The 25,668-nt window shown below is 36.8% G+C and overlaps 1 protein-coding gene across 1 annotated transcript in view; it reads right to left on the bottom strand.

Annotated features, from left to right (window-relative positions):
* Positions 1-25,668, bottom strand: part of Ttc6 (tetratricopeptide repeat domain 6) — a 166,211-nt gene that overhangs the window by 125,318 nt on the left and 15,225 nt on the right. Inside the window, exons 4-6 of the mRNA XM_042677817.1 lie at positions 4,565-4,690; positions 3,644-3,778; positions 2,203-2,241 (exon numbers count right to left, since the gene is read on the bottom strand). Of these exons, the coding sequence (XP_042533751.1) occupies positions 2,203-2,241; positions 3,644-3,778; positions 4,565-4,690 (300 nt within the window). The remainder of the gene's footprint in view (positions 1-2,202; positions 2,242-3,643; positions 3,779-4,564; positions 4,691-25,668) is intronic.

The raw sequence follows: 25,668 nt of genomic DNA, 5'->3' as shown, positions 1-25,668 counted from the left end.
ATGTACTCATTACCTGACTTATGCAACTGTGACCCCCTCCTCCTCCACCACCAACCCCTACCCCCACACCGCTGTTCATCACCTTTAAAACAACTTTGGATGGGGAGGAGTGGGGAAGGTGGGGGAGGGAAGGGATAGTGGGACAACACCAAGGGAAGGGGTAACAATTATCTACAAGAAATGTGCTCATTGCCTTACCCATGTAACTGTAGCCACTCTGTACAGCATCTTTACAATAAAATAAAGTTTAAAAAAAGAAATAACTTAAAAATTGCATACAGTGCCAAACACTGCAACTTCTTCATTGTGCAAGAAAAAGTAGCTGGGCTAAGATGTCTAAATTAATAAAGTGAAGCATGACGACTGAGCTCTGCCTAAGCAATCATCATCATCACGATAATATCCAAGAGATATGAGCATTATCTCACTGAATTGTAACATTCAGCACAGCTCCAGAGTAAGAACTCCATGGAACCCATCACAGGAAAGAGGAAACTGAGGCTTAGAGAAGTTACATTACTTATTCAAAGTCATACTTTGTATAAACAGGAAAGGTTTGTTTACATGCCCACAACCTGATTCAAAGATGTGCTCTTTTACCTATTTCCCTTTTAGCTCTCAATGTAATCTATAGATTCCTGTAGGTCCCCTTCAGACTCTTTTGGGAGGTCTGCAATGTCAAAAATGCTTTCATCATGATATTGTGATGTTTTACACCTTTTCTTTCTTTTTTTGGGGGGGGGAGGGGGGTCGGGTCGTGGGGGCTGAACTCTGGGCCTGGGCGCTGTCCCTCAGCTCTTCAGCTCAAGGCTAGCGCTCTACCACTTGAGCCACAGCGCCACTTCCGGCTTTTTTCTTTTTGCTTATGTGGTGCTGAGGAATCGAACCCAGGGCCTCTGGCATGCAAGGCAAGCGCTCTACCACTGAGCCACCTTCCCAGCCTGTTTTACACCTTTTCATTGTTGAAATTCACAACCGTAAATTTCACTGATAAATACTGAAACAATGATTAGCTCATGAGATTAAAAAATCAATTAGGGTAAATAAAAATAGCTCACAAACCAAGATGGATGTCATGATATACAATAATCATATATTTTATATATATGTGTGTGTATATTTGTAATACATGTATATACATGTATGCATGTATATATAAATGTATATATGTGTATATATGCATATGTGTCTCTGTGTATATATGTATGTATATATGTTTCTGTTTCTGATAACAAATTACAACTAATCTTTTTTTAATATTATTTTATTTTATTGTAAAAGTGCTGTACAGAGGGGCTAGTTAATTGAGTACATTTCTTGTTGAACATTGTTACCCCCTTCTTTGTTTTTCTCCTACTATCCCTTCCCTCCCCCACCTCCCTCACTCCTCACAACTAATCTTTAAGAAACTCCCACTTGTGGAATGCTGATCATTGAGAAAGAATTAAAAGACTCTAAAAAATATGATTCCCTTTCACCTATATGAAGTGACATTTTAAATATAATTTGACCCAAAGAATATATTGCTACAGATTGAATGCAAAAGCAGATATGAGAATCTAGTGTCTATAAAATCATACATACAAAAATTAATGTCATTCCATTTTTTTTTTGGTCAGTCGTGGGGCCTGAACTCTGGGCCTGGGCACTGTCCCTCAGCTCTTCAGCTCAAGGCTAGTGGTCTACCACTTGAGCCACAGCGCCACTTCTATCTTTCTCTGCCTATGTAGGGCTGAGGAATTGAATCCAGGGCCTCATACATGCAAGGCAAGCACTCTGCCACTGAGCCATCTTCCCAGCCCTCATTCCAAATTTTTATATATCTTAATCTTTAAAAGTCATTTTATGTTATTATTTTAGATGAATGATGCGGTAAACTTTCCCTTTTTAATAGATAAATATTGGTTGAGATAACACATATCTACAAAAAATCTTGGGGTCTTTAAAAATACTTTTTGATGGTATTGGAGCTTGAACTCAGGATCTTGTGCTTGCTAGATAAGCAATCCACTATTTAGTTCATGATGACCCAATCTTTTTTGCTCTTTTTAAATTAGTTTTTTAGATATTCTCATTTTATTTTGTCTTGTCTGGCCTCAGATCAAGATTCTCCCATCTATATTCCCAACCCAGTTGAGATTATAGGCCCTACAACAACACCTAGCTTGTTTGTTGAGATAAAATCTCAAATTTTTCACCCACCTGTCCTCGAACTTTGATCCTCCTAATCTCTACCTCCAGCTAAAATTACCAGCATAAGACATGTTAGCCAACCTTAAAGTAATTTTTAAATGTGAAAAGTCATCTTAGAATGAACAAGTTTGAGTCCCTTAAAACTTCAGTTTGAAGGCCAAGTGCTGGTGGCTCTCATTAGCTATTCAGGAGGCTGAGTTCTGAGGGTCAAAGCCAGCCTGGGTAGAAAAGTCTGTGAGAGGCAACAATGCTTGATAAGAAATGTACTCATTTCACTTAACATCAACTTATCTGAACTTTTCTGCTTGTCTCAGACATATACTAGTTATTGCAAATAAGGGAAACCATGGGACTATGTTTCTTTGGGCTTGGCTTACTTCACTTAATATAATTTTTTCCAAGTCTTTCCATTTCCTAACAAATGGGGCAATGTCATTAAGTGAAATGAACCCCAAGTTAATGATTCAAATGTTTTTTTCTTTCTTGCTATTGTGTCTAACATATTTATAAGATTATTTCTTTGTTGCTTTGTATGTCTCTCCCCCACTGTATAAGCCCTGTTTTCACTGTATTTGATGTTGGTATAAATTGTGGAGGGGAAGGGAAAAAAAAAATTGTTTAAATAGGGATACAGGTGGACCCATTGCAACAATGAGATCTACAAGACATTATGTTGAAAAACGAACTTTACAACTTTGGCCAAGAAGGCGGGGTAGGAGGGAGTGGGGGGTGGGGGAAAGATGGGAAGGGATGGGAAGGGGAAACAAAGGAGGAGGCAACAATGCTTGATAGGAAATGCACTCATTACCTTGCCCATGTAATTGTAACCCCTCTGTATGGTATTTTCACAATAAAAAAAAAAAGAAATGTACTCATTACCTTGCTCATGTGAGTGTAACCCCTCTGTACAGTATTTTCACAATAAAAAACTTATTTTTTAAAAAAAGAAAGAAAATGTCTGGTATGAAAGATACTATGGTATGTCTTAATGCCAGGACTGGATATCAACAGCTATTTGCCTCGAAAAAAAAAGTGGTTACTTTCCTTGTTAATAGTCAGTGGCTGGAAATAATTGATGGTTGCTTATGAATGGCAAAATTGAGAGGATGTTTCCCAAAAATTACAAAAAAAAACTTTTGTTTAAATTTTTATTTTAAACAGTCAAAATGATACCTAAACTAGGTACCTGATGGTTGACCTTTTTCATAGTTTATTTAAAAACAATATATTCCCTTATATATTATATAAATGTAATGAATGGTATTAAGTCAGTTTGATTCTATGAGTGACTTCTATTTTCCTTAGGCTAACTGATCATGTCTTTTCAGTGTGCCTACTAAAGGATTAATGACCAGAGACTTTGGTCTAAGTGGTATTACTATGAGATGCTTATTCTTAATATAAACTCACAGCACATGCTGTAGGCTTCAGAGTTGATTTATCCACATACCATTGCCACCTGGCTACTAGTTCCACTATATGCTGGATTCTGAAGCTGGTGACAAGAAAACAAAGTTGAAAAGGACACAATCTCAGCCAGAAGTATCTCAAACTCCAGCACTTTTAGCAACTGTGGCAACTCTAACTTTGTGAAAACAAAGGTCCACACACTTTCTGAATATGACATGGTACCCTACAGAGCCAATGTCTGCTCAGTTTTCAGATGGGGAGTCATATTTTCAAAAGCCAAAGGGGTTTGCTACTCACTATTAGCATTTTATAAAATGTATAGAGCGACTCATTATCACATTTGTTTCACTTAACTGTATATTTCTGTACTCAAAGAGATATATCCAATTTAGAGAGTATGTCCTGGCTTACTCTGGATTCCTCACTTACTTTGCCAGGGATGGGTAAAATGGAAGCTTCAGTTCTGAAGCAAACCTCTGTCACCCATTTTCCATATTTCATAGAAAAAAAGTTTCCCCTTGTCATATTTGCAACATTTCTTCTAGCTCAAGGCAGACTACAGTAACACTTTCTTATTGACTAATAACTTTTAATTAATTCTCCAGCTACCTTGTAGACATTCTTGTCTCTATATCAAGTAAGCTATTAAAAACCTTTTTCCAAGACTCCCCATGTAGCCTTGGATGAGAACTTGCTGACAGTTAAATATGCTCCTAAAAGCCAGGTGCAGCTGGCTCATGCCTACAATCCTAGCTACTCAGGAGGCTGAGATCTGAGGATCACAGTTCAAAGCCTGCCCAGGAAGGAAAGTCCATGAAACTCTCATCTTCAATAAACCACCAGAAAACTGGAAGTAGCACTGTGGCTCAAGTGGTAGAGCTCAGGGAACTTTCAAGCAACAGAAGATAGATTATTACTTTCATATTGGCAAGGAGGACTTTTTTTAAATCAAAGACTTCACCTTTTCTGTTTCTTCATCATTTGTCTCTGACTCTGGTTTTGCTTCCTGCTGAGGCAATTCTACTTCTGTCTGAGGTGATTTGAGGCCCATTAAAGGTGAGGTGACTTGGCCCATTAAAGCAAGTTCCTTGAAGGGGAGAGAAACAAGCAATTAAATAATGCCAATATTTAAAAATCATTGAAGTGTATTATTCAACATAGAAAAATGTTAATTAAGCCAGTAAATGAGAAACAAAAACCACTCAATAGCATCCAGTGAGTAATGCAAAAAAAAAAACATTAAAATATTTTGCTTTTTTTTCTTATTTCATGGACTTTTAATCTGTTGATCTCTATAGATACATTATTAGATTTAAAATATGATAATCCGGTAATATATCAGCTATCATAAAACACCCATTAAAGCAAAAAGTATAAAATACTGCACAAGAAAGCTAAATGAAAACTAAAATTTAATCCAATTAAGAGCAAAGGGAAATATAAATAACTTTAAATTTTACTGGATGCAACTTTTGATGTATTTTCTACCATTACTAATGCCAATTGCAATGGTACATACTATTTAGTTGAGATTACAAGGTAATCTAATCACATATTATAATTAACAATAAACCAGAAAGAAGGTGACACTGGTCTGTCCAAACTATAAATTCTCATATCAGACATCAACAGAAAAGTTATTTCCTTCATCTCAGTTTTAGGCATTCAAGCTAGTCATCGGTAGCTTATACCTGTAATCTTAGCTACTCAAAAGGCTTAGCAAACTAGGCAGACAAATCTTAGAGACTCTTATCTCCAATTAACCAACAAAGTTCTAGACTGGAGGCATGGCCCAAGTAGTAGAGCACTAGCTTCGAGTAAAAAAGCTAAGCAAGAGTGGGAGGACCTAAATTCAAGCCCCATTTGGAGCATGCATGCATACAAACACACACGCGCGCGCGCGGACACACACACATGCAAAAGAATCAAATGAAACATCTAGATAAAACCTACATTACCTTAAACAAAAATCTCACTGGGGCTGGGAAGGTGGCTCAGTGGTAGATCGCTTGCTTTTAATGCCTGAGGCCCTGGGTTGGATTCCTCAGCACCACATAAGCAAAAAGAAAAAAGCCGGAAGTGGCACTGTGGCTCAAGTGGTAGAGCGCTAGCCTTGAGCTGAAGAGCTGAGGGACAGTGCCCAGGCCCAGAGTTCAGGCCCCACGACCGGACCAAAAAAAAAAATCTCACTAGTTGTATTAACAATACATATATATATATATATATGTTATTAATGTATACATATATATGTATTATATGTTATTAATGTTATATATATAAATATATATAACAATATATATTTAATTGGAGTTCCAGGAAAGGGTTAGGTGAGATCAGAAAAAAAATGTTACACACAAAATAATTGCCAAAACTTTTCCAAATTGCATAACAGCTATAAACCCTCTGATGTAATAAACTCAATGAACTCCAAGGAGAATCACATTAAGAACACTGTACCAGGTCGTTTGTAATCAAAGAAAAGAAATCTAGGAGTAAAGAAAATATCTTAGAATAAAGATTCAAAGGAAAAGAACACATTAAATCCAAAACTTTAAAACATGACAAAATTATCAAAAAACTAATTGCCACACATTAATATCCCAGATTTCTTGTCAGAACTAAGCAAAAAGACAAAGAAACAGCTTATCCAAAGTACCATTGCTGAAAGAAAATAATCACTCCCACTAAAACCTTCATCTAATGAAAGTATCTTTCAAAAGTCAAAAGGGAGCCAGACACCAGTGGCTCACACATGTAATCCTACCTACTTGGGAGACTGAGAAAAGGAGAAATGTGGCTCTAGGAAAGCCCAGGCCAAAAAATAAATATGTCTATTTAGAGAGGGAAAATGGGTATAGTGACACACTCCTGTGATCCTAGCTATGACAGAAAACATTAAGTAGACAGATTCCAGCACCTTCCTTACATGGAAAGTAAGACATACCCTAAAAATAACCAGTGTAAAATAGAGTTTAAAGTATGACTGAGCAAAAAAGTGTGCCACCTAACAAGTATGGGGCCCTAATTTCAAGCTGGTCAGGTGACAGTGGTTCACATCTATAATCCTACCTGCTTAGGAGGCTGAGATCTGAGAATTACTGTTCAAAGCCAGCCCAGACTAGAAAGTCCATGAGACTCTTAACATTAATTGACTGCCAAAAGTGAGCTTTTGAAAGTGGAGCTATGGCTCAAGTGCTAGAGCACTAACCTTGAACACAAAAGCTCAGGAAAAGCGTCCAGGCCCTGAGCTCAAGCCCCAGGACAGGCACAGGAAGAAAAAGTCAATATGGAACACTTTTTAGCAACAAAGTGGGGGCAGGAATCATTGTCATCAAAGGTACAATATAGCAATAAAGTAACTATATCAATTTCAAATACAATAGACTCAAAACATTGGATATTTCCAGGGTAAAAGAGAATCATTTAATTATGAGAAGAGAGCAAAGCAACTTAGGAGTCATAAAAGAATGCACTAGGGACAAAGCATAAGCAAAACCCAACATAAATGAAAATAGAAATACAAAAATCTACACCATAGTTTGGAAACTTAAAGCCAAGACTTCCTGACTCAAAGACTTCATTCTTCACAAATAGATACTAAATAGATACAAATAGATACTTCACTGATGAGATACTAAATGTGAAAGCCTGAAAATAATTACTTTTAAATATTAGCTTTACTAATATATCATTAACGTATAAAAGCATAAGAACGTTAAACACCAAATTTAGAAATACTGTCCACATAGGAGGAAAGAAAGTATTATTGGAAAGGTTTGTTTACTTAAACAATTTAGACTGAAAATTAACAAAGCATCAAATTTGTGTGATGACTAGTTAACTCTTTTTATTGTACTGTTCACAGATTTTTCCCCCTTGGGTTTATTCCCTTTTGTCATTTTTTTTTTTATTTCTGTAAATTTATCTTATTTGGGGAGGTAATGAGGAATCAGAAATGGTGGTACAAAGGGTGAACCAATTCAGCAGTGATACTCACTAGACACTATGTTAGAAATAAAGTTTACAGCTTGTGGGGGGAGGAAGGTTGGGAGGGGGGAAAGTGGGAGAAAATGAGGGGGTAACACTGTTCAAAAAAAATGTACTCATTACCTGACTTATGTAACTTTGATCTCTCTGTACATCACCTTTACAATAAAATTTAAACTTAAAAAAATATTTCATAATAAAAAATACTGTTAATAAATTTCTCAACACATACTAAATACCTTAATATAAAGACCAACAGCTTGTCCCACTTGTATATGAAGATGCATTGAAGTCAAGTTATTTATTTAGAAATAATACATTTTCACCAAGGGACACTTTCCTAGAACTATGTGGATCCATTGCTGGGTTTTTGGGGTATTTTGAGGGGGTTTTTGTTTGTTTTTGGTCAGTCATGGGGCTTGAACTCTGGGCCTGGGTGCTCTCCCTCAGCTCTTCAGCTCAAGGCGAGCACTCTACCACTTGAGCCACAGTGCCACTTCTGGTTTTCTAGTGGTTTATTGGAGATAAGAGTCTCACAGACTTTTCTGCCCGGGCTAGCTTTGAACCATGATCCTCAGAACTCAGCCTCCTCAGTAGCTAGAATTACAGGCATGAGCCACCAGCACCCAGCTCATTGCTGTTTTTTTTTTTTTCCATTCATCTAGTTTTTCTCATAGCATATTTATTTAACATTGATGATTTTTTGAGATTAACAAGTTAATAAAAATGAGCACATTTTTAAAAGAACATTTTAATAAATACTCAGAAAAGAATCAACGAAACACAATGCCCTTTCCAAGAAAATAGAAGCTACAACCAGAAGAAAGCCTACCTTATCCATACAAGTGGAAATGCCAAAAAAGTAGAACCTTGCCAAAAAAAGTCTTATTTCACAATAGTACATTCACATAGTCAATGGAATATGAAAAACATAGTAAGAGCCTTAAATAATATTAGGAGAGAAGACCAAACTGTCACTATTAATGGATTCTGTGACCACATATTTGGAAGGAAAAAGAAAATCAACTGAAAATCTGACTGACTAAAAGTTAAAGTCATCTCCAATAAACAAATAAAATTGTATACCACCAATAACCACTACAATCTTAATATCAAAATAATCCTAAAATAATGAATCATTTTAATTTCTTTTTCCTCCTATGTTTCCCTGACTAAGAATTTTAATACTGTCTTGACAAAAAGTGATCATTGACACCTTGTTTGTTCCTAACTTTAGGGGAAATTATTTCAGTTTTGTTCTGTTAATATCATATTGGCTATATGTTGAGGTACATTGCTTCCATTCTTAGTTTCTTCAGAACTTTTATCACTAAAGGATGTTAAACTTTGTTGAAAGCTTTAACTTCAATTGAGATGACCATGCAATTGCTGTTCTTAATTCTGTTTATGTGTTCCTTATCTTTAACCTTGTCCTTATTGATTGAGGTATGTTGGTTGTATTGAATGATTTTTTAATGTGTTTTTGCATCCAGTTTGCAAGAATTTTATTTAGAACGTTTGCGTAGGTGTTCATCAAAAAATTGGCCTGTAATTCTCTTTGTTATATCTCCATTTTTGGAATGAACCATGAATTTGGTAGCATTCCTTCTTTTTCAACTTCAAGGAAGAGTTTAAAGAGTACTGGTGTTAGTTTTTCTTTATAGGTCTGGTAGAAATGCAGTGAATCCATCTGGTCCTGGGCTTCTCTTTTATAAGAGTCTCTTTATTGCTGCTTCAATCACATTGCTTGTTATAGATCTGTTTACATTGTGTATATCCTCTTGGTTCAATTTTGTTAGGTCAACTGCATCTAGAAATTTATTCATTTCTTCTATATTTTCCAATTTATTTGAGTATAGATTTTCAAAGTATTTCCTTATGATCTTTGTAGGTTTCTTGGGTATTTGTTGTGATATTTTCTTTTTCATATTTAATTTTATTGAGACTCTTCTCTCCCTTTGGTCACTAAAAGTTTATCCATCTTATTTATTTTTTGAAGGAACTAGCTACTTGTTTCATGAATTCTTTGTATATATGCTTTTCAGTCTCTATTTAACTAATCTCTACCCTAATAAATTTATTATTTCTTACATCTGCTAATTTGGAGTTTGGATTATATTTCTTTTTTGTCTTTTTTTGGGGGGGGAGGGGTCCGGTTGTGGGGCCTGAACTCTGGGCCTGGGCGCTGTCCCTCAGCTCTTCAGCTCAAGGCTAGCACTCTACTATTTGAGCTACAGCATCACTTCCAGCTTTTGTCTTTTTGCTTATGTGGTGCTGAGGAATCGAACCCAGGGCCTCTGGCATGCAAGGCAAGCGCTCTACCACTGAGCCACCTTCCCAGCCTGGCTTATACTTCTTTCTAGATGCTTGAGGGACATCCTGAAGGCTATTTGTGTGCCCTCTGTTTTGTAACATAGGCACTCATAACTCTACACTTTCTCTTAACACTGCTTTTACTCTATCCCAAAAGTTTGTGGATTAGTTTATTTTTAAATAGATTCCAGGAACTTTTTTATTTCTTCAATGAAACAAATTCCTTGTTTTGCTTATAAGTTCTAGTTTAATTCCCTAGTGGTTTGATAAGATACACAGCGTTATCTCAGTTTTCTTGTATTTGCTAAGTTTATTTTATGTCCTAAAAAAGTGGCCTATATTGAAGAAAGTTCCATGAGCTAATGAGAAGATTGTATACTCTACAGCTGTTAGACAAAATGCTCTATAGATGTATGTTATGTCCATTTGATTTACAAATATCATTTGCTTCTGAGCTTTCTTTGTTAACTTTTAAAAGATCTGATTTAAATGACATGAGAATGGCCAAAAACAGCCTCTCCTGATTTTCTGGAAAAATAAGTATAACAGTAAAAGATAAACAATTATTCTTATTCATTTAGTTACTTCAGAGCACAGGCTTTCTCAATAAGAGTTTCTACTCAAAGCTTTTTTCTGTGTGTGAACCCTACTTTCTTACATATTTGCATGCTACAAAACTGTTAAAAGGCTTGTAGCAATCCAAAGAGCACTTATTCAATAAAAATGAATAAATTTCATTAACAAGAATAAACTTTTTAATATGCTAATTTGCATGCTTCTCGTGTCCAGTTCTTTAACTAAGCAATAGACTCAAAAAACAAAGATAACAATAAAATTAATATTTTAGTAACTTCAGTCCATGTGGATTAGCATGCACTCCAAGAGCTCAGAAAGTACCCCCAAACTCACATGCTTTTATCTCTGGCTGGTATTAGGTACAAGGCATGCTCCAAGTGGAAGCTAAGGCAAAGTTGTAAACTATCTGTCTTAATTCTAAGGTGTCTCCAAAAACACAAAAGAATGCTTAGGCAAACATCAGAAAATAGGGGTTCTAGACATTCAAGGAAACCTATGTGCAGTCATTAACTGTCCATTAAGCTAAGTACAGCTTTTCATTGACATACTCAACAAAGAATCTAATCTTTATAGAATTTAGTTCAAGAAAATTGCTAACTGTTAAATGACCCAAAAAAGAAGCAGCAGAAACAATAAATCCAGTGGGAAAAGAAGAATCTGAGTTCCAGCCTCCTCATGAAATTATTTAAAACATCCAAATTCCAACAAAAATTATCATGAGATATGCAAAGAAATACAAAAGTATAGGCCAACAATCAACAAAAACCATCTCTAAAGAAATCTAGAACCTGACTTATGTAGCTGTAACCCCTCTTACATCACCTTTAAAATAACAATTTTAAAATTTTGAAATCTAGATCTTGGGCTCATTGAGACAAAGACTTTTAAATCACCTATTTTAAATATGCTCAGAGAACTAAAGGAGGACATGTCTAAATAACTTAAAGAAATTATGAGGATAATATCACATACCAGAGAATGTCAACACATAAGACTTCAGAAAGAGTGAGAGTCAAACTCATTTTTTTTGTTGGTCATGAGGCCTGAAATCTGGGCCTGGGCACTGTCCCTCAGCTCTTTAGCTCAAGGTTAGCACTCTACCACTGAGCCACTTTCCCAGCCCCAAAAACTCATTCATTTTTGTACTTACTCAGAGCTAACAGAAATATTCAGCTCAGGAATAAACAAAAATAAAAAGACAATTTATGACTCATGAAAAAAATTATGGAAAGAATAAAAATACCCTGAAACTTCAAAGGAATTAATTTTAAATAAACTTTGTTATACTCTCAAAAGAGGCAGGAAGATGCCAGTTCTATCAAAGACATACAGAAGTTCATACAGAGTAAACATAATGAGTTGAAAAACAGCAAGATGCAAATTAAGCTTGAGTACAAAGGGAAGTTTTAAAGAAAAACTAAAATAGTATCAAGGCCATTGACTATATTTTTAAAAGAGATTTTAATATATCCATAAAGAAAACAAATTAAAAGGGCAAGAATTAATGATAAAGTCTTCCTAATAAAAAAGAAACTGAAGAGAGCAATAATCTTAGCTACTCAGGAAACTCAGATATGAAGATCGAGGTTCAAAGCCCATTCAAAGTATGTAACAACAACAACAAAAAACATGCCAGTTCCCTACTCCGTGGACATTTTAAACTAATATAGCAGTGAAATTTATACTTTATAATACATTGCCCATTAACAATGTATACAATCTATACAAATACAAAATATACCTTCAATATTTTTACTATCTTTTGTTGATACTGGATCAAAATTCTAATAACAAAGACACATAAACAGATATGGAGACAGCAAGTGTGACTAATAATGTCACTTCACCCATATGCAGAAGCTAGATCTAATATCTACTGGAACATGATCAATTTATCATTTAGGACTCTAGACATTAACACATAGTGAGACAAAAGGACACTTTCAGAAGAACACAAAGGCACAATGTTTATGATCACATAAAATTATATTTATCAAAATGAACTCCAAGAAATGGAAACAAGAGGGTTTTTTCTTCACTGCTCTATTTGTTTTCTTTTCTTTTTTTGTCTAATTTCTTCATTTACCTGTCTTTGGAAGGGCAAGGGGGCACAGAAATGGAGAGACAGAGGGTGAACAAATGCCGCAGTAGTACTCATTAGATACTATATTGAAAATGAATTATGCAACTTGAACATGGGGATGGGAGGAGGAATCTGGGAGAGAGCAAGGAAAGGAATGGGACTGTCCAAAAATAAATAAATGAATTACCTGTGTAATTTTAACCCTTCTGGACAACACCTTTACAATAACAATAAAAATAAAATAAAGAAGAATCAGCACCCAGACCCTGAGTCCAAGCTCCATGACCGACAAAAAACAGTATTAGAAATATGAAAATTAATTCATAGAAACAAAACATCAGAAAATGAGAAAAGCCACAAAATACAAAAACAATACTTTGAGAACTATGAAAACGTATTTTTTTAATGAGTGAGACATTAAAATTGACTTGAATCAAAAATCTTGGATTTGGGACTATAAGAAAACCAAAGAGGATTTTTTTAGTACAGTTCATATTTTGTCTAACATGCAATAACGCTGGTTTGTCTCCCTGAGTCGTAAACTATAAGGAGTCTACTACATTTTCAGGAGGGTCTGACAATTTCAGGACTCGGTAAATAAATGAAAATTCACAACACTGGGAGCATTCCAGCTCACCAGCCAGTAGATGCTTCTTGGGTGTTTCCCGGGCATTTCTTGTGGTGTCTAACTTAGTATCCAAAAAATGCCAAATGGATGTTATTTAAAAGATCAATAAAAATCTGAAGGGAAGCCCAAACCTCACAGACGCTGGAACCCCGGATGTGAGCCCAAAGGCTTCCAGGAAGTATTCCTAGCAAACAGAGCCTCTGTTCTTTCACCTACAGTCCTTCAAACAGGTAGCCTGTTAAGCAGGCTGGCTATTGTTTTACTCATCAGTCAAAGAAGGGGTGAGGACAACATCTCCCCAGTTCTCACTTGGCAAGCCAGCATTCCCCACCCCAAATAACACTGACTCAGTGACATGGGCTACAAGGGCATTTCTAACACATAGCCTTTTATTCAAGACATACTACCTTTAAATAACCTACAACAAAGTTCAAGTTTCACAAATCCGGCAGGAAAGTGCCTTATGGCTCTGGACAAATACTTGTCCAAACAGGTAACTTTCTTGAGAAAGTGGACTGATTTGCATGGGTTCTTCTTAGCTCTTCTTGCTTGCTGCAGACAAACCCCTGACTACATTGGCCTGTAGACTTCTGCTGGCAAGCACCAGCTCCGGCCAGGCTGCTTTGCATTTATTTCTTCTGCTGCTAACATTTGTTTTCCTAGTCTAATATTTTATGAGATTATTCTGGGTGGCTTATCCCTAAACTCAGAACTGCCAGTTCTTTTTTAAAAAAAAAGAAAGGAAGAAAGGAAGGAAGGAAGGGAAGGAGGGAGGGATGGAGAGAGAAAGAAAGAAAGAAAGAAAGAAAGAAAGAAAGAAAGAAAGAAAGAAAGAAAGAAAGAAAGAAAGAAAGAAAGAAAGAAAGAAAGAAAGAAAGAAAGAAAGAAAGAAAGAAAGAAAGAAAGAAAGAAAGAAAGAAAGAAAGAAATTTCAGGGGCTGGGAATGTGGCTTGGTGGTAGAGCGCTTGCCTCGCATTCATGAAGCCCTGGATTCCATTCCTCAGAACCACATACACAGAAAAAGCCAGAAGTGGTCCTGTGGTTCAAGTGGTAGAGCACTAGCAGTAGGCAAAAGCAGCCCAGGCCCTGAGTTCAAGCACTAGGACTGGAGAAAGAAAGAAAAGAAAGGAAGAAAGGAAAAAAGAAAGAAAAAAGGAAGGAAGGAAGGAAGGAAGAGAAAAGAGAGAAAAGAAATTTCAGGGAAAATAGAAATTGAGTGTCTGCTGTGCCCATTTAAACACCGAAATTGCTATAGGCACTATTTGTAATTAAATATGTATCATCTTTTCTATAGGAGTCCTACACAGAATACAATATATTAAGCCAGTTCAAAAAAAAAAAAAAAAGCCACTATTCCCAGAAACACAAAACCACTGCATTTCAAGACTTGTACTTCTTGTGATACTACTCTGGTAAGTGCTTTTACTACAAAACTGCACAAAGCTCTTGGGAGGAAAAAAGCCTATGGAACTTTTCATGAGAAAGCTTATTTCAATTAGTTTGTTCAAAATAAAAGTAATGAGAAGCTGGGCACCAGTGACTCATGTCTATAACCCTAGCTAATGAAGAGACAGGGATCTGAAAATCATCGTTGAAAGCCAGCCTGAGCAGAATAGTCCATAAGAGTCTTATCTCCAATTCACTACCAAACAGCCAGATTTGGAGCTGTACACATGGTCGCGTACCAGCCTTGAGAGAAAAAGACAGGGGCAGCACCCAGGCCCTGAGTTCAAGGACCAGTACCATCACAAAAACAAATAAATAACAAGTCATGAGAAAGATAATTCCAAAAGACGATAGAGCCTGTGGATAGGCTCTATTCTTTGCTCTTTAATATCCATACTGAAAAAGACAAAGACAAGTTATTTTCTTTCAAAAATAGATACGTTTGACTCATTACACCTGCTTCTCGGCTACAGTATCCGCTCTGTCACCTGGGACATTCATTTAATTTAAGTGAGTTCTGCCCAGTGAGTTACAAGAGCCTCACTGTGCTGTAGCACTTCACAAAACAGACGTCACCTTCCACCTCCCTCTCTCTTAGATTACTTGTTCTGGGAGAAGCCATCTATCACGTCATGAGGACACTCAAGCCATCCTGTGGGGAGGTCCACAAGGTAAAAAACTAAAGGTCTCCTGCCACAACCAGCATGCAATACTCGGCCTGGGTCTGAGACAACCTGGAAGCTGATCCTTGTATCATCATCAAGTTCCTCAGTAACACTAGTACCACAAAAGAGCTTGACCACATCCTGTAAGATACCTGAAGCTAGGATCGTGCAACTATGCTATTTCTGGATGCCTGACCCACAGAAACTGTGTCAACTAATAAATGTCCATTGTTTTAATCTGCTAAAGTTTAGGACAATATGTTGCACAGAAATAAAATTCAAAAGAGGGGGCTTTAAAATTAAAATTCTAGCTCCAGCTATTTCGTAGTATTTCTTAGAGAACCCAAGACCTCAAAAATCACATTTAAAAAGTCTAAATTCTTCTGGTTAAGTATTTATCTTCTTTCTCATTATTCATTGCTAAGTAATTTTTAGCCTTTTTAAAAACATGTACTTTATTGTTATCATAGAGGTGATGTACAGAGGAGTTACATTTACATGAATTGGGTATAAGTACATTTCCTTTTATAGTGTCATCGGTTCCCTCTCTCCCAGGACCTCCCTCCCTCCTGTCTCCACCCAAAAGTTGTATAGTTCACTGTTATCAGTGTCCAGTGAACTCCACTGTTGCACTTTTTCACCCTTTGTCCTCGAGTTCTGAGCCCTACCCCTCCTGCCCTCCACAGTTATATGCATGAATACACCATATGAAGGTAAAGAATACAGAATTACCAGAAAAGAAAAAAAAACATATTAGTCTTTTGTTTCCTTATCTTAGGAGTTCATTTCAGTAGTATAATAATTTCAAATACATATGATATAATGATTATGTTATACAATAAGCTTAATTATATATAATTTTTAAAACTAAAACAAAGTAGTTTGTGCAAAATTCTTAAGTAAAATAAAAGTGTTACTAATGTACACTGAGCAATAAATGATGTGTTTCTTTTCTCACATAATTGTCTATACATCATAAAATCTTTTGATTGTTGTTTTTTTAGTGCTGGAATTGGTTCCAGGCCCTAGTACATGGCAAGCAAATGCTTTACTACTGACATATACCTCCAGCCCCTGAAATCTTGTTTAATATTTCATTGCATTTGTCCCCACCCTTAAAAGACACATTTCATGAACAAAGGTTGGAAGGTTTTAAAACATGTGGAATCACTGGGAAATTAAAGAGCTTGCTAGAAAGTGGCACTGTGGCTCAAGTGGTAGAGCACTAGCCTTGAACTGAAGAGCTCAGGGATAGCTCCCAGGCCCAGAGTTCAAACCCCATGACAAAAAATTTAAAAATAAAAATAAAAAATAAAGAGCTTGCTAGAAGCAGATGTTATAAATGCATAGTAAAAACATGGTTCTTTGTCTTTTCATTAAGTAAATGCAAGGAAGAAAATTACTCTGTCAGAAGCACAAATTATTCACATTTAGTATTGAACTTGTTTATATCCTAAGCAATATAAATATATCTTAGTTAAGATAAAGAATGATGAAATCCTACCCATAAAAGAAAATTAACAATCAGACCTCCATTATTCCTTCTCCATACTAATTCTCATCTTCTTCTCATATGGATATGGAAGAATAAATGACAAATTTTTCAGAGGATTTTATAAATAAAAATAATAATTTAAAAGTAAAGAAAAATTCTCTTAAGTTACCTCATTATTAAATCTTATATGATTTAATGTTACAAATGAATCCTTCAAAAATAAAATTCAGAACTCTAGAGTAAGCACATTTTTATTTGCATCATTCAATAACTATTTATTCATAGAGTCATAAAGTAATTCTAAGATACATATATCAATTTGTGTTTTATCATATTTATCTTTGGAGTATTAAAATTCAAGGATGGTATTTGGACAAGCAAGTGGTTTAACATGTGCATTTCAGGAAGAGGTGAGGCAGGTTCCAGCCAACGCAGCTCAATCACAGCTCATGTGGCAATGAAATCACACAGTATGACTAGAGGAACTATTTAAGAAACAAGGTCAACTTTTAAAAAATATAATTCCTGGCTAGCATTAGTAGATACAGCCAACTATAAACTTTAATGTCGCCTGTATATTAGAAAAGAACATTTTTTCCAAACACCAAAGACCCAAGATCTGTAATTCTGGGAGCACTATTAGACAAATGAATTTCACTTGTAATTTATTTTCTATGTTCTTCTAAACTAATTTAACTATTATTAATATTTTGCTAAATTCTAAGAGTGAATAAAAAAGGGGGAAAAGTTATTTATCCCTTTACAGTCTAGGGGCCAATTCTGTCACTGGGCTTTATTTTCCTAGATTTTTGTCTAATATTTTCTCAATAAAAAAATAAGTTCAAAACCATCTGGCCAAGCACCAGTGGCTCACAGCAGTAATCCTAGCTACTCAGGAGGCCGAGATCTGAGGACAGTGGATCAAGAAAATCCCTGAGATTCTTATCTTCAGTGAACTACCAAAAAGCCAGAAATGGAACTGTGGGTCAAATGATAGAGCACTAGCCTTGAGGGAAAAACAGCAGGAATAGCATCCAGGCTTGATTACAAGCCCCACAAGACCAGCACACACACTGGGAGGGAACGGGAGACACTGTGCAAAAGGACATGTACTCATTACCTGACTCATATAATTCTAAGCCCTCCATACATCACCTCTATAATAACAATAAAGTAAATTAATTATAAAAATACTGAAAAAATAAAGATAAAATAAATTTAAATAAAAATTTAAAAAAATCTGTATCTTCAGCTGGGCACCGGTGGTTCACACCTGTAATCCTAGCTATGCAGGAGGCTGAGATCTGAGCATTGTGGTTCAAAGCCAGCCGGGGCAGACTCTTATCTCCAATAAATCACTAGAAAACCGGAAGTGACTCTGTGGCTCTAGCGGTCGAGTGCTCACCTTGAGCTGAAGAGCTGAGGGACAGCACCCAGGCCCATAGTTCAAGCCCACGACCGACAAAAAAAAAAAAAAAAAAAAAAAATCGGTATCTTCGACAAGTATCTTAGAAAAGCTTCAGAAGATGTTGCTTCAAAGAGTGTCTTCTAGAGACCCAGAAACACAACAAATCTAAGAAAGGTTGAACAAATGGGATTGCATGAAGTTGCAGAACTTCTGCATGGTAAAGGACATAGCTAGCAAGATCAATAGAAAGCCTACGGATTAGGAGAATATCTTCACTAGCCATACAACAGACAATGGTCTCATATCTAAAATATAGTTGGAACTCAAAAAATTAAATCCCTCAACAACAAATCCTCAAAGAAACAACTGCCCAATAAATAAGTGGGTTAAAGACTTAAAAGAGAAACTTCTCTGAAGAGGAAAAAAAGATGGCCAATAGACACATGAAGAAATGCTCAACCTCCCTAGCCATAAAAGAAATGCAAATCAAAACAACAGTGAGATACCACCTCACTCCAGTTAGAATGGCTATAATCAAGAACTCTAATAACAACAGATGCTGGAGGGGATGTGGACAGAAGGGAACCTTACTGCATTGTTGGTGGGAGTGTAAACTTGTTCAACCACTTTGGAAAGCAATATGGAGGTTCCTCAAAAGACTCCACATAGAGCTCCCCTATGACCCAACAGTCCCCCTTTTGGACATTTACCCAAATGTTTACAAACAAGACCACACTAAAGCTACCAGCACGACTATGTTTATTGCAGCACTATTTACTATAGCTAAGATATGGAACCAACCCAGATGCCCCTCAGTAGATGAATGGATCAAGAAAATGTGGTATATATACACAATGGAATTCTATGCCTCCATCAGAAAGAATGACATTGCCCCATTTGTTAGGAAATGGAAAGGCTTGGAAAAAATTATATTAAGTGAAGTAATCCAGGCCCAAAGAAACATAGGTCCCATGGTTTCCCTTATTTGCAATATCTAGTATATGTCTGAGTCAAGAAGAAAAGGTCAGATAAGGTGTTGTTAGGGAAATGAACCCTAAGATATGTATTCAAATGTTTTTTTTCTTTCATGCGATTGTTTCTAACACATTTATAAGATTATTTCTTTGTTGCTTTGTATGTCCCTCCCCCATGGTATAACCCCTGCTTTCACTATATTTGATGTCGGTATAATTTGTGGAGGGGAAGGGGAAAAACAAATCGTCTAAATAGGGATACAGGTGGACCCATTGCAACAATGAGATGTACAAGTCGTTATGTCAAAAACGAACTTTACAACTTTGGGGGGGGGGAGGAGAGGAGGGAGGATTGGGGGGGCGGGGGGAAGATGGGAAGGGATGGGAAGGGGAAACAAAGGAGGAGGCTACAATGCTTGATAAGAAATGTACCCATTATCTTGCCCATGTAATTGTAACTCCTCTGTACAGTATTTTCACAATAAAAAAAGAAATATAAAAAAAGAGTGTCTTCTAAGTTGAATAAAGATATTAAGGAACTTTTCATTGGATGTGATCTCATAGAAAAGAAGAATCTCAAAATGTATTCTGTGTGACTTACCATTGTAATGCATGTAAACTTTTACTGTATAAATCAATGAAGAAAGAACCCTTTGCCAGGGGTCCTGTAATCCTAACTGCTCAGGGGGCTGAGCTCTGAGAATCATATTTCAAGGCCAGACCGGGCAGGAAAGTCTGTGAGACTCTTATCTCCAAAAAATCACTAGAAAAGCATAAGTGGTTCTGTGGTTCAAGTGGTAGAGTGCTCGCCTTGAACTGAAGACCTGAGGGCCAGCACCCAAGTCCACAGTTCAAGCCCCATGACCGACAAAAAAAAAAAAAAAACATTAAAAAAATGAACATGGATGGCATTTTCTTATTATTTTATCAGCTACCTATGAAATGTAACTACTATGCTTTACAAGGATGAATTTCCAGAAGGAAAGTAAGTCATACAATAGAAACAGAAAGATTTAGGAACTGGAGATACTAAACTCCAAAGTGAGAGTGCAAGTAGGTGAACTTCACCAGGGGCCCCCTCCCTTCAGCAAGTGAGATCTCTCCCACAGCAGTCTGTATTAAAAAGAAAATCATGCTGGACCAGTTGTTATAGTGCATGTCTATAATCCCAGCTACTCGGGAGAAGATAGGAAGACCTTGGTCTGATGCCTTCCAGGATAAACATTCATGGACAAGCCAGTTCAAATCTGTAATTCCAGCAAAGCAGAAGCCTGAGGCAGGGGAATTGTGGTCACAGGCTAATCATGGCTAAAAAGTAAGAGAATCTGTCCAAATAATAATAATAACAACAACAACAACTACTACTACTACTACTAAAGGGAAAAGGGCTCTGGCTGTGGCTCAAGTACTAGAGCTTCTTAGACAAATGCAAGGTCCTAAGTTCAAACCATGTTACCACCAAATCATAGTAATGACAAGAATTATAGGGATAAAAAGTGAAATAAGCTAGCAGAACACACACTTTCATACAAAGTAAGAAACTAAAGTTAAAAAAAATTTTCTGGAAAAAAACAAATATGAGATGGAAGAAAAGAGGAAAATATATACATAAAGAGAATCATTGCAGAAGCCCCATGTCTTACTAATAGGATTTCCAGAAACAATTAAGAAAATAGAAGGAAATAAATTTTTAGAGAAAAAAAGAAGCTTCCCAGAAGTGAAATTGCTGGAATAAAAGACCATGAAGGGCCCATGATGAATTAATATAAAGGAATCATGTCAAGTCAGGCTACTGATAAATTCCAGAAAGCTTGAGGGGAAAACAATTTTAAGAAACAAGAGAGCCGGGCGGCAGTGGCTCACGCCTATAATCCTAGCTACTTAGGAGGCTGAGATCTGAGGATCATGGTTCCAAGCCAGGCCAGGCAGGAAAGTCCATGACTCTTATCTCCAATAAACCATCAGAAAACCGGAAGTGGTGCTGTGGCTCAAGTGGTAGAGTGCTCGCCTTGAGCTGAAGAGCTGAGGAACAGCGCCCAGGCCCAGAGTTCAAGCCCACGACCGACAAAAAAAAAAAGAGAGAAAAAAGTTACTTAACAAAAGAATATATTAAAGATGGGAGTTTTTAGCATATTTAGAATTTTTAGAATCATTGAATTTCTCAACTACTATTACAGATATTATCAGAAGATGGAATTTCTAAACTATTTTTGTGTGTGTGTGCCAGTCTGGGACTTGAACTCAGAGCCCAAGTGCTGTCCCTGAGCTTTTCATCTCAAAGCTAACACTCTACCACCTGAGCCACAGCTCCACTTCCAGCTTTTTGGTGAATTATTGAAGATAAGTCTCACAGACTTTCCTGACTAGGCTGGTTTCAAACTCCCATCCTCAGATCTCAGCCTTCTGAATAGCTAAGATTATAAGGATGAACCACTAGCACCCACCAGGAAAAGTATTCTTAAAGAAATAAGAGAGCTGGGCGCTGGTGGCTCAAGCCTATAATCCTAGCTGCTCAAGAGGCTGAGATCTGAGGATCATGGTTCAAAGCCAGGCTGGGCAGGAAAGTCCAAGAGACTCTTATGTCCAATAAACCACCAGTAAACCGGAAGTGGCACAGTGACTCAAGTGGTAGAGGGCTAGCCTTGAGATGAAGAACTCAGGGACAGCACCCAGGCCCAGGGTTCAAGCCCCATAACTGACAAAAGAAAAAAAAGATAGGATATTCCCAGATATGAAGGATGTGTGTTATTGAATTAAAGGGCCACTGGGGATCAAGCATGAATGAATGAAAAGAAACCCTGTCAAGTAATGCTACTACTGCTAAAGTCCAGAAAACTCAGGCAAAAGAAGTTTCTAAGGAGAAAAGGAAAAGTTACAAAATAAAATATTAACCTTCATCATAAAGGGGTGTTGGGTCTTGTTAAATGCTTTTTCTGCATCTATTGAGATAACCATGTTGTTCTTATAAGTTGCTCTTGTTGATGTGATGGATTATATTAATTGATTTGTGTATATTGAACCAGCTTTGCATCCCTGAAATGAATTCTGCTTGATCATGGTTTATGATTTTTGGATGTATTTTCAAAATAAAAAAATTAAAAATGAGAACATAATTTTGAATTTTTTACCTACTACCATGGATGTTATAAGAAGATAAAATTTCTAAACTATTACTTTAAGGGATGAAAATTTGTGAATTTTTTAGGTATGCAAGATCTAACATATATATCTAATAGACATCTTAGATATCTATCCCCAAACACATACACCCATCACCACGTGCGCACGCACACACAAACACACACACACACACACACACACACATACACACAACTTCCCATGTCCCCTTTCTTAAATAAAAAAAAAAAGATGCAATCAGCACATCAAGTCCAATACCAGGCCCCACTGAGGATCGCTTTGATGACACTACAGAATCACAGGCTCCAAGAGGAATGTCCCAAAAACTCTTAAGACTCACCACTGGGCATGCCTGTAGATATATAAGTTTACACTTTTATAAAGAGTTCAGGAATATGTTAGTGATGTGTACGTTATCCAACTAAGTAATAGGGAGAAAGATTTTTACATTCAATTATTTACATCTCAATTATTTCTCAAGTATACTTGAGAAAGAAAATCACTGGGAATATCAGCCTAAATATATTTCAAATAATAAAAATTATAATTCACTATATTGTGAAGATAAAAGTCTGTATTCATGGTATAGGAGTAGGTTTTAGTAAAAGCAAGCCAGCAATCATTATATTCCACAAGAGGAAATCAATAGATGCTGTCTGATATTGAGCAAAATTAAAAACTAGCAGCACTGTGAGCATGGTGGTGCATATCTATAATCCTAGCACTCAGGAGGCTGAGGCAGAAGGACCACAAATTCCAGACCAGCATAGTGAGACCTTGTCAGAAGAGAGAAAGGGAAAGTAAGAGTGGAGGGTTGGAGAAGGAAGGGAAGAACAGTCCTCATTTCTTTCTGAATTAGAGCTTTAGATGTTAACTCTTTCCTCCTATCAGCCCAAGGTGAAAGATTTAGATCTTTCTAAATCACTGTACTGTATATTACTCCTCTGCTCAAAATCCTTCAGTAGCATGCCAATGCCATCAGAATCAAGGCTAAGCTCTTGTCCTTGGCCACACACTGGCCTCTGGCCACCCCTCCCCGCCAGCTCCCCTAAGCTCTGCACCCTACCTGACTAGATGTCAACATCACACTCTACACTTGAGTCCTACTGGACTACTGACAGGCAACAATATTCTGTTTTTATGCACTGAGGTATACATACAGGAGACTATATATCCCTCATATTTGGCACTTTGAAGACACTTGGTAAGTATTTATGAAAGGAAAGTTTGGTGTTTTCATAAATGTTGCAGAAATGAATCACACAGCCTATTGGAGGCATATCTCACTGGCAAAGACAAACACTGCCTTAAAGTAGAAAAGACTAAGTGAAGTAAGCCAGACCCAAAGAAATATAGGTCCCATGGTTTCCCTTATCTGCAAGAACAAGTTTATGTCTAGGACAAGCAGAAAAGCTCAAAAGCTATGTACATATCACCATATAAGCTGATGCTAAGTGAAATGAACCCCAAGATAGAGACACAAGAGGTTTTATCTTTGTTGCTGTTCTTTTTATAATACTTTTTATATAATACTTTTTATTATACTTATAATGTACTATGTGATTTTTTTGTTTCTTTGTATGTTCTTCCTCCATGGTATAACCCCTGTTGTCACTGTATTTGATTCCAGTGTCTTTCATCTTGTATATACATTTTTATAATTTGGGGAGGGAAAGGGAAATAACAAAATGCTTAACTAAGGATACAGGTTGACTGTACAAGACACTATGTTGAAAACGAACTTTGCAACTTTGGGGGAGGGAGGAGTTTGGGAGTTGGGGAGGAGAAGGATGGTAGGGGGAAAACAAAAGAAGGGGTAACAATACTCCATAGGAAATGGACTCGTTACCTTGCTCATGTAATTGTAACCTCTCTGTACAGTATCTTTACAATAAAAAATATTTTATAGACAGACAGATGATATTCCATTTTTTCTAAAAGCCAAGTGAAAAACTGAAAAAGACTATGCTTGCTCAGGTATTTAAGTAGACAGTGGTAGGAACTAAAAGTAAGCTAACAATTATAGTGACAGACAGATGGAAGAAGGAAGGAAGGAAAAGAAAGGAACAAAGGGAGAGACAGAAAGACATAGAGAAAAAGAGAAAGGAAAAGGTGAGAAAGAGAAAAGGGAAGGAAGGAAGGAAGGAAGGAAGGAAGAAGTGGTCCAGAAAAATAACTTCACCTTAATTTTACAATGTAACCACTAAGTTAAGAAATCTCTTAAACATGACAAGTAGTCTGAAGACAGGAAATAACTCTTCATTTTCTGGGAAAAAAAGAAAGCTTAGCCTTAGAGAATATATGCTGTAGGTATTAACACTTCTATTTGTTTTCTGGGGAAGAACTGCGTCATTAACTTTTAAAAGCAGTCTAACCAGTTCTCAACCAAGCATGCCATCCAACAAAAGTTTAATTAGCTTAGGAGTTTTGTTTAAACTGACAGATGTGGTTCAAAAAGCCCCCAGGTCAGCATTATAGTTTGCATCTTAAATAATCAAAGTGCCCAAAGGTATTCTGTGGTTCTACAGTTGTTATTTTTCATTCTGATTTGCAAAACGGATCCGGTTAATCTCTGGATGCTAAGAATATGGCTTATTCAAATACAGAAATATCCATACATACAGAAAAAGAAGAGCAGTTATTCCTCACCTAATCACAGAACAGACACCCAGTAACTTCACTTCCCGGGCCTCACAGGACGTGGGAGGGGGAAGTAGTTGCTAAGGTAGCTGGCAGCAGGCAGAAGGGTCTCAGCAGAGACCTGGGTAGAAGTAGCTCACACTTTCCCATCGGAAAGCCTTCCAGGCCCTCCCTCTGAGGCTATTTACTCTTTACAAATAATATTACTAGTCTTATTTATCTAGTTTCTAAGCCTGTGGCAGAATAGAAATAAGATATTAGGAAGAGAGCTGTGGGAGAGGAGCTACTTAACACATAACTGAAAATCGGGCTGCAAAGCAGAGACAGCTGCAGCCTAACGGGAAGGAGGAAACAAAAATTCTGAAAAGAAAATGAAATAAAAACCCAAAGCACATCTGAACACAGAGTGTGGGAAACACGCGTTGCTTATCCAAGAAGATGTTGGGGTTCTACTGAATTGTAGAAAGACATAAAGAACTCACATGGGTGGAATGGGACAAATGGGGGGGGGACGATGGCAGGAGGTGACATGGACCAACCTGCATTGTACATGCTGAATTGAAAGCCCTTAGATAGATAGATAGATGATAGATAGATAAATAGAGAGAGAGAGAGAGAGAGAGAGAGAGAGAGAGAGAGAGAGAGAGATCTAACATTCAACGTGACGGTCTTTGTCTTCAAGGAATGATTTAGTTACACACAACACAGTAG

The sequence above is a fragment of the Dipodomys spectabilis genome, unplaced genomic scaffold, assembly GCF_019054845.1.
Source record: "Dipodomys spectabilis isolate Male_0828 unplaced genomic scaffold, ASM1905484v1 ptg000042l, whole genome shotgun sequence".
NCBI classification, from domain to species: domain Eukaryota; kingdom Metazoa; phylum Chordata; class Mammalia; order Rodentia; family Heteromyidae; genus Dipodomys; species Dipodomys spectabilis.
The sequence above is the reverse complement of the archived record's forward strand: the minus strand, read 5'-3'. Positions and strand labels throughout refer to the sequence as shown.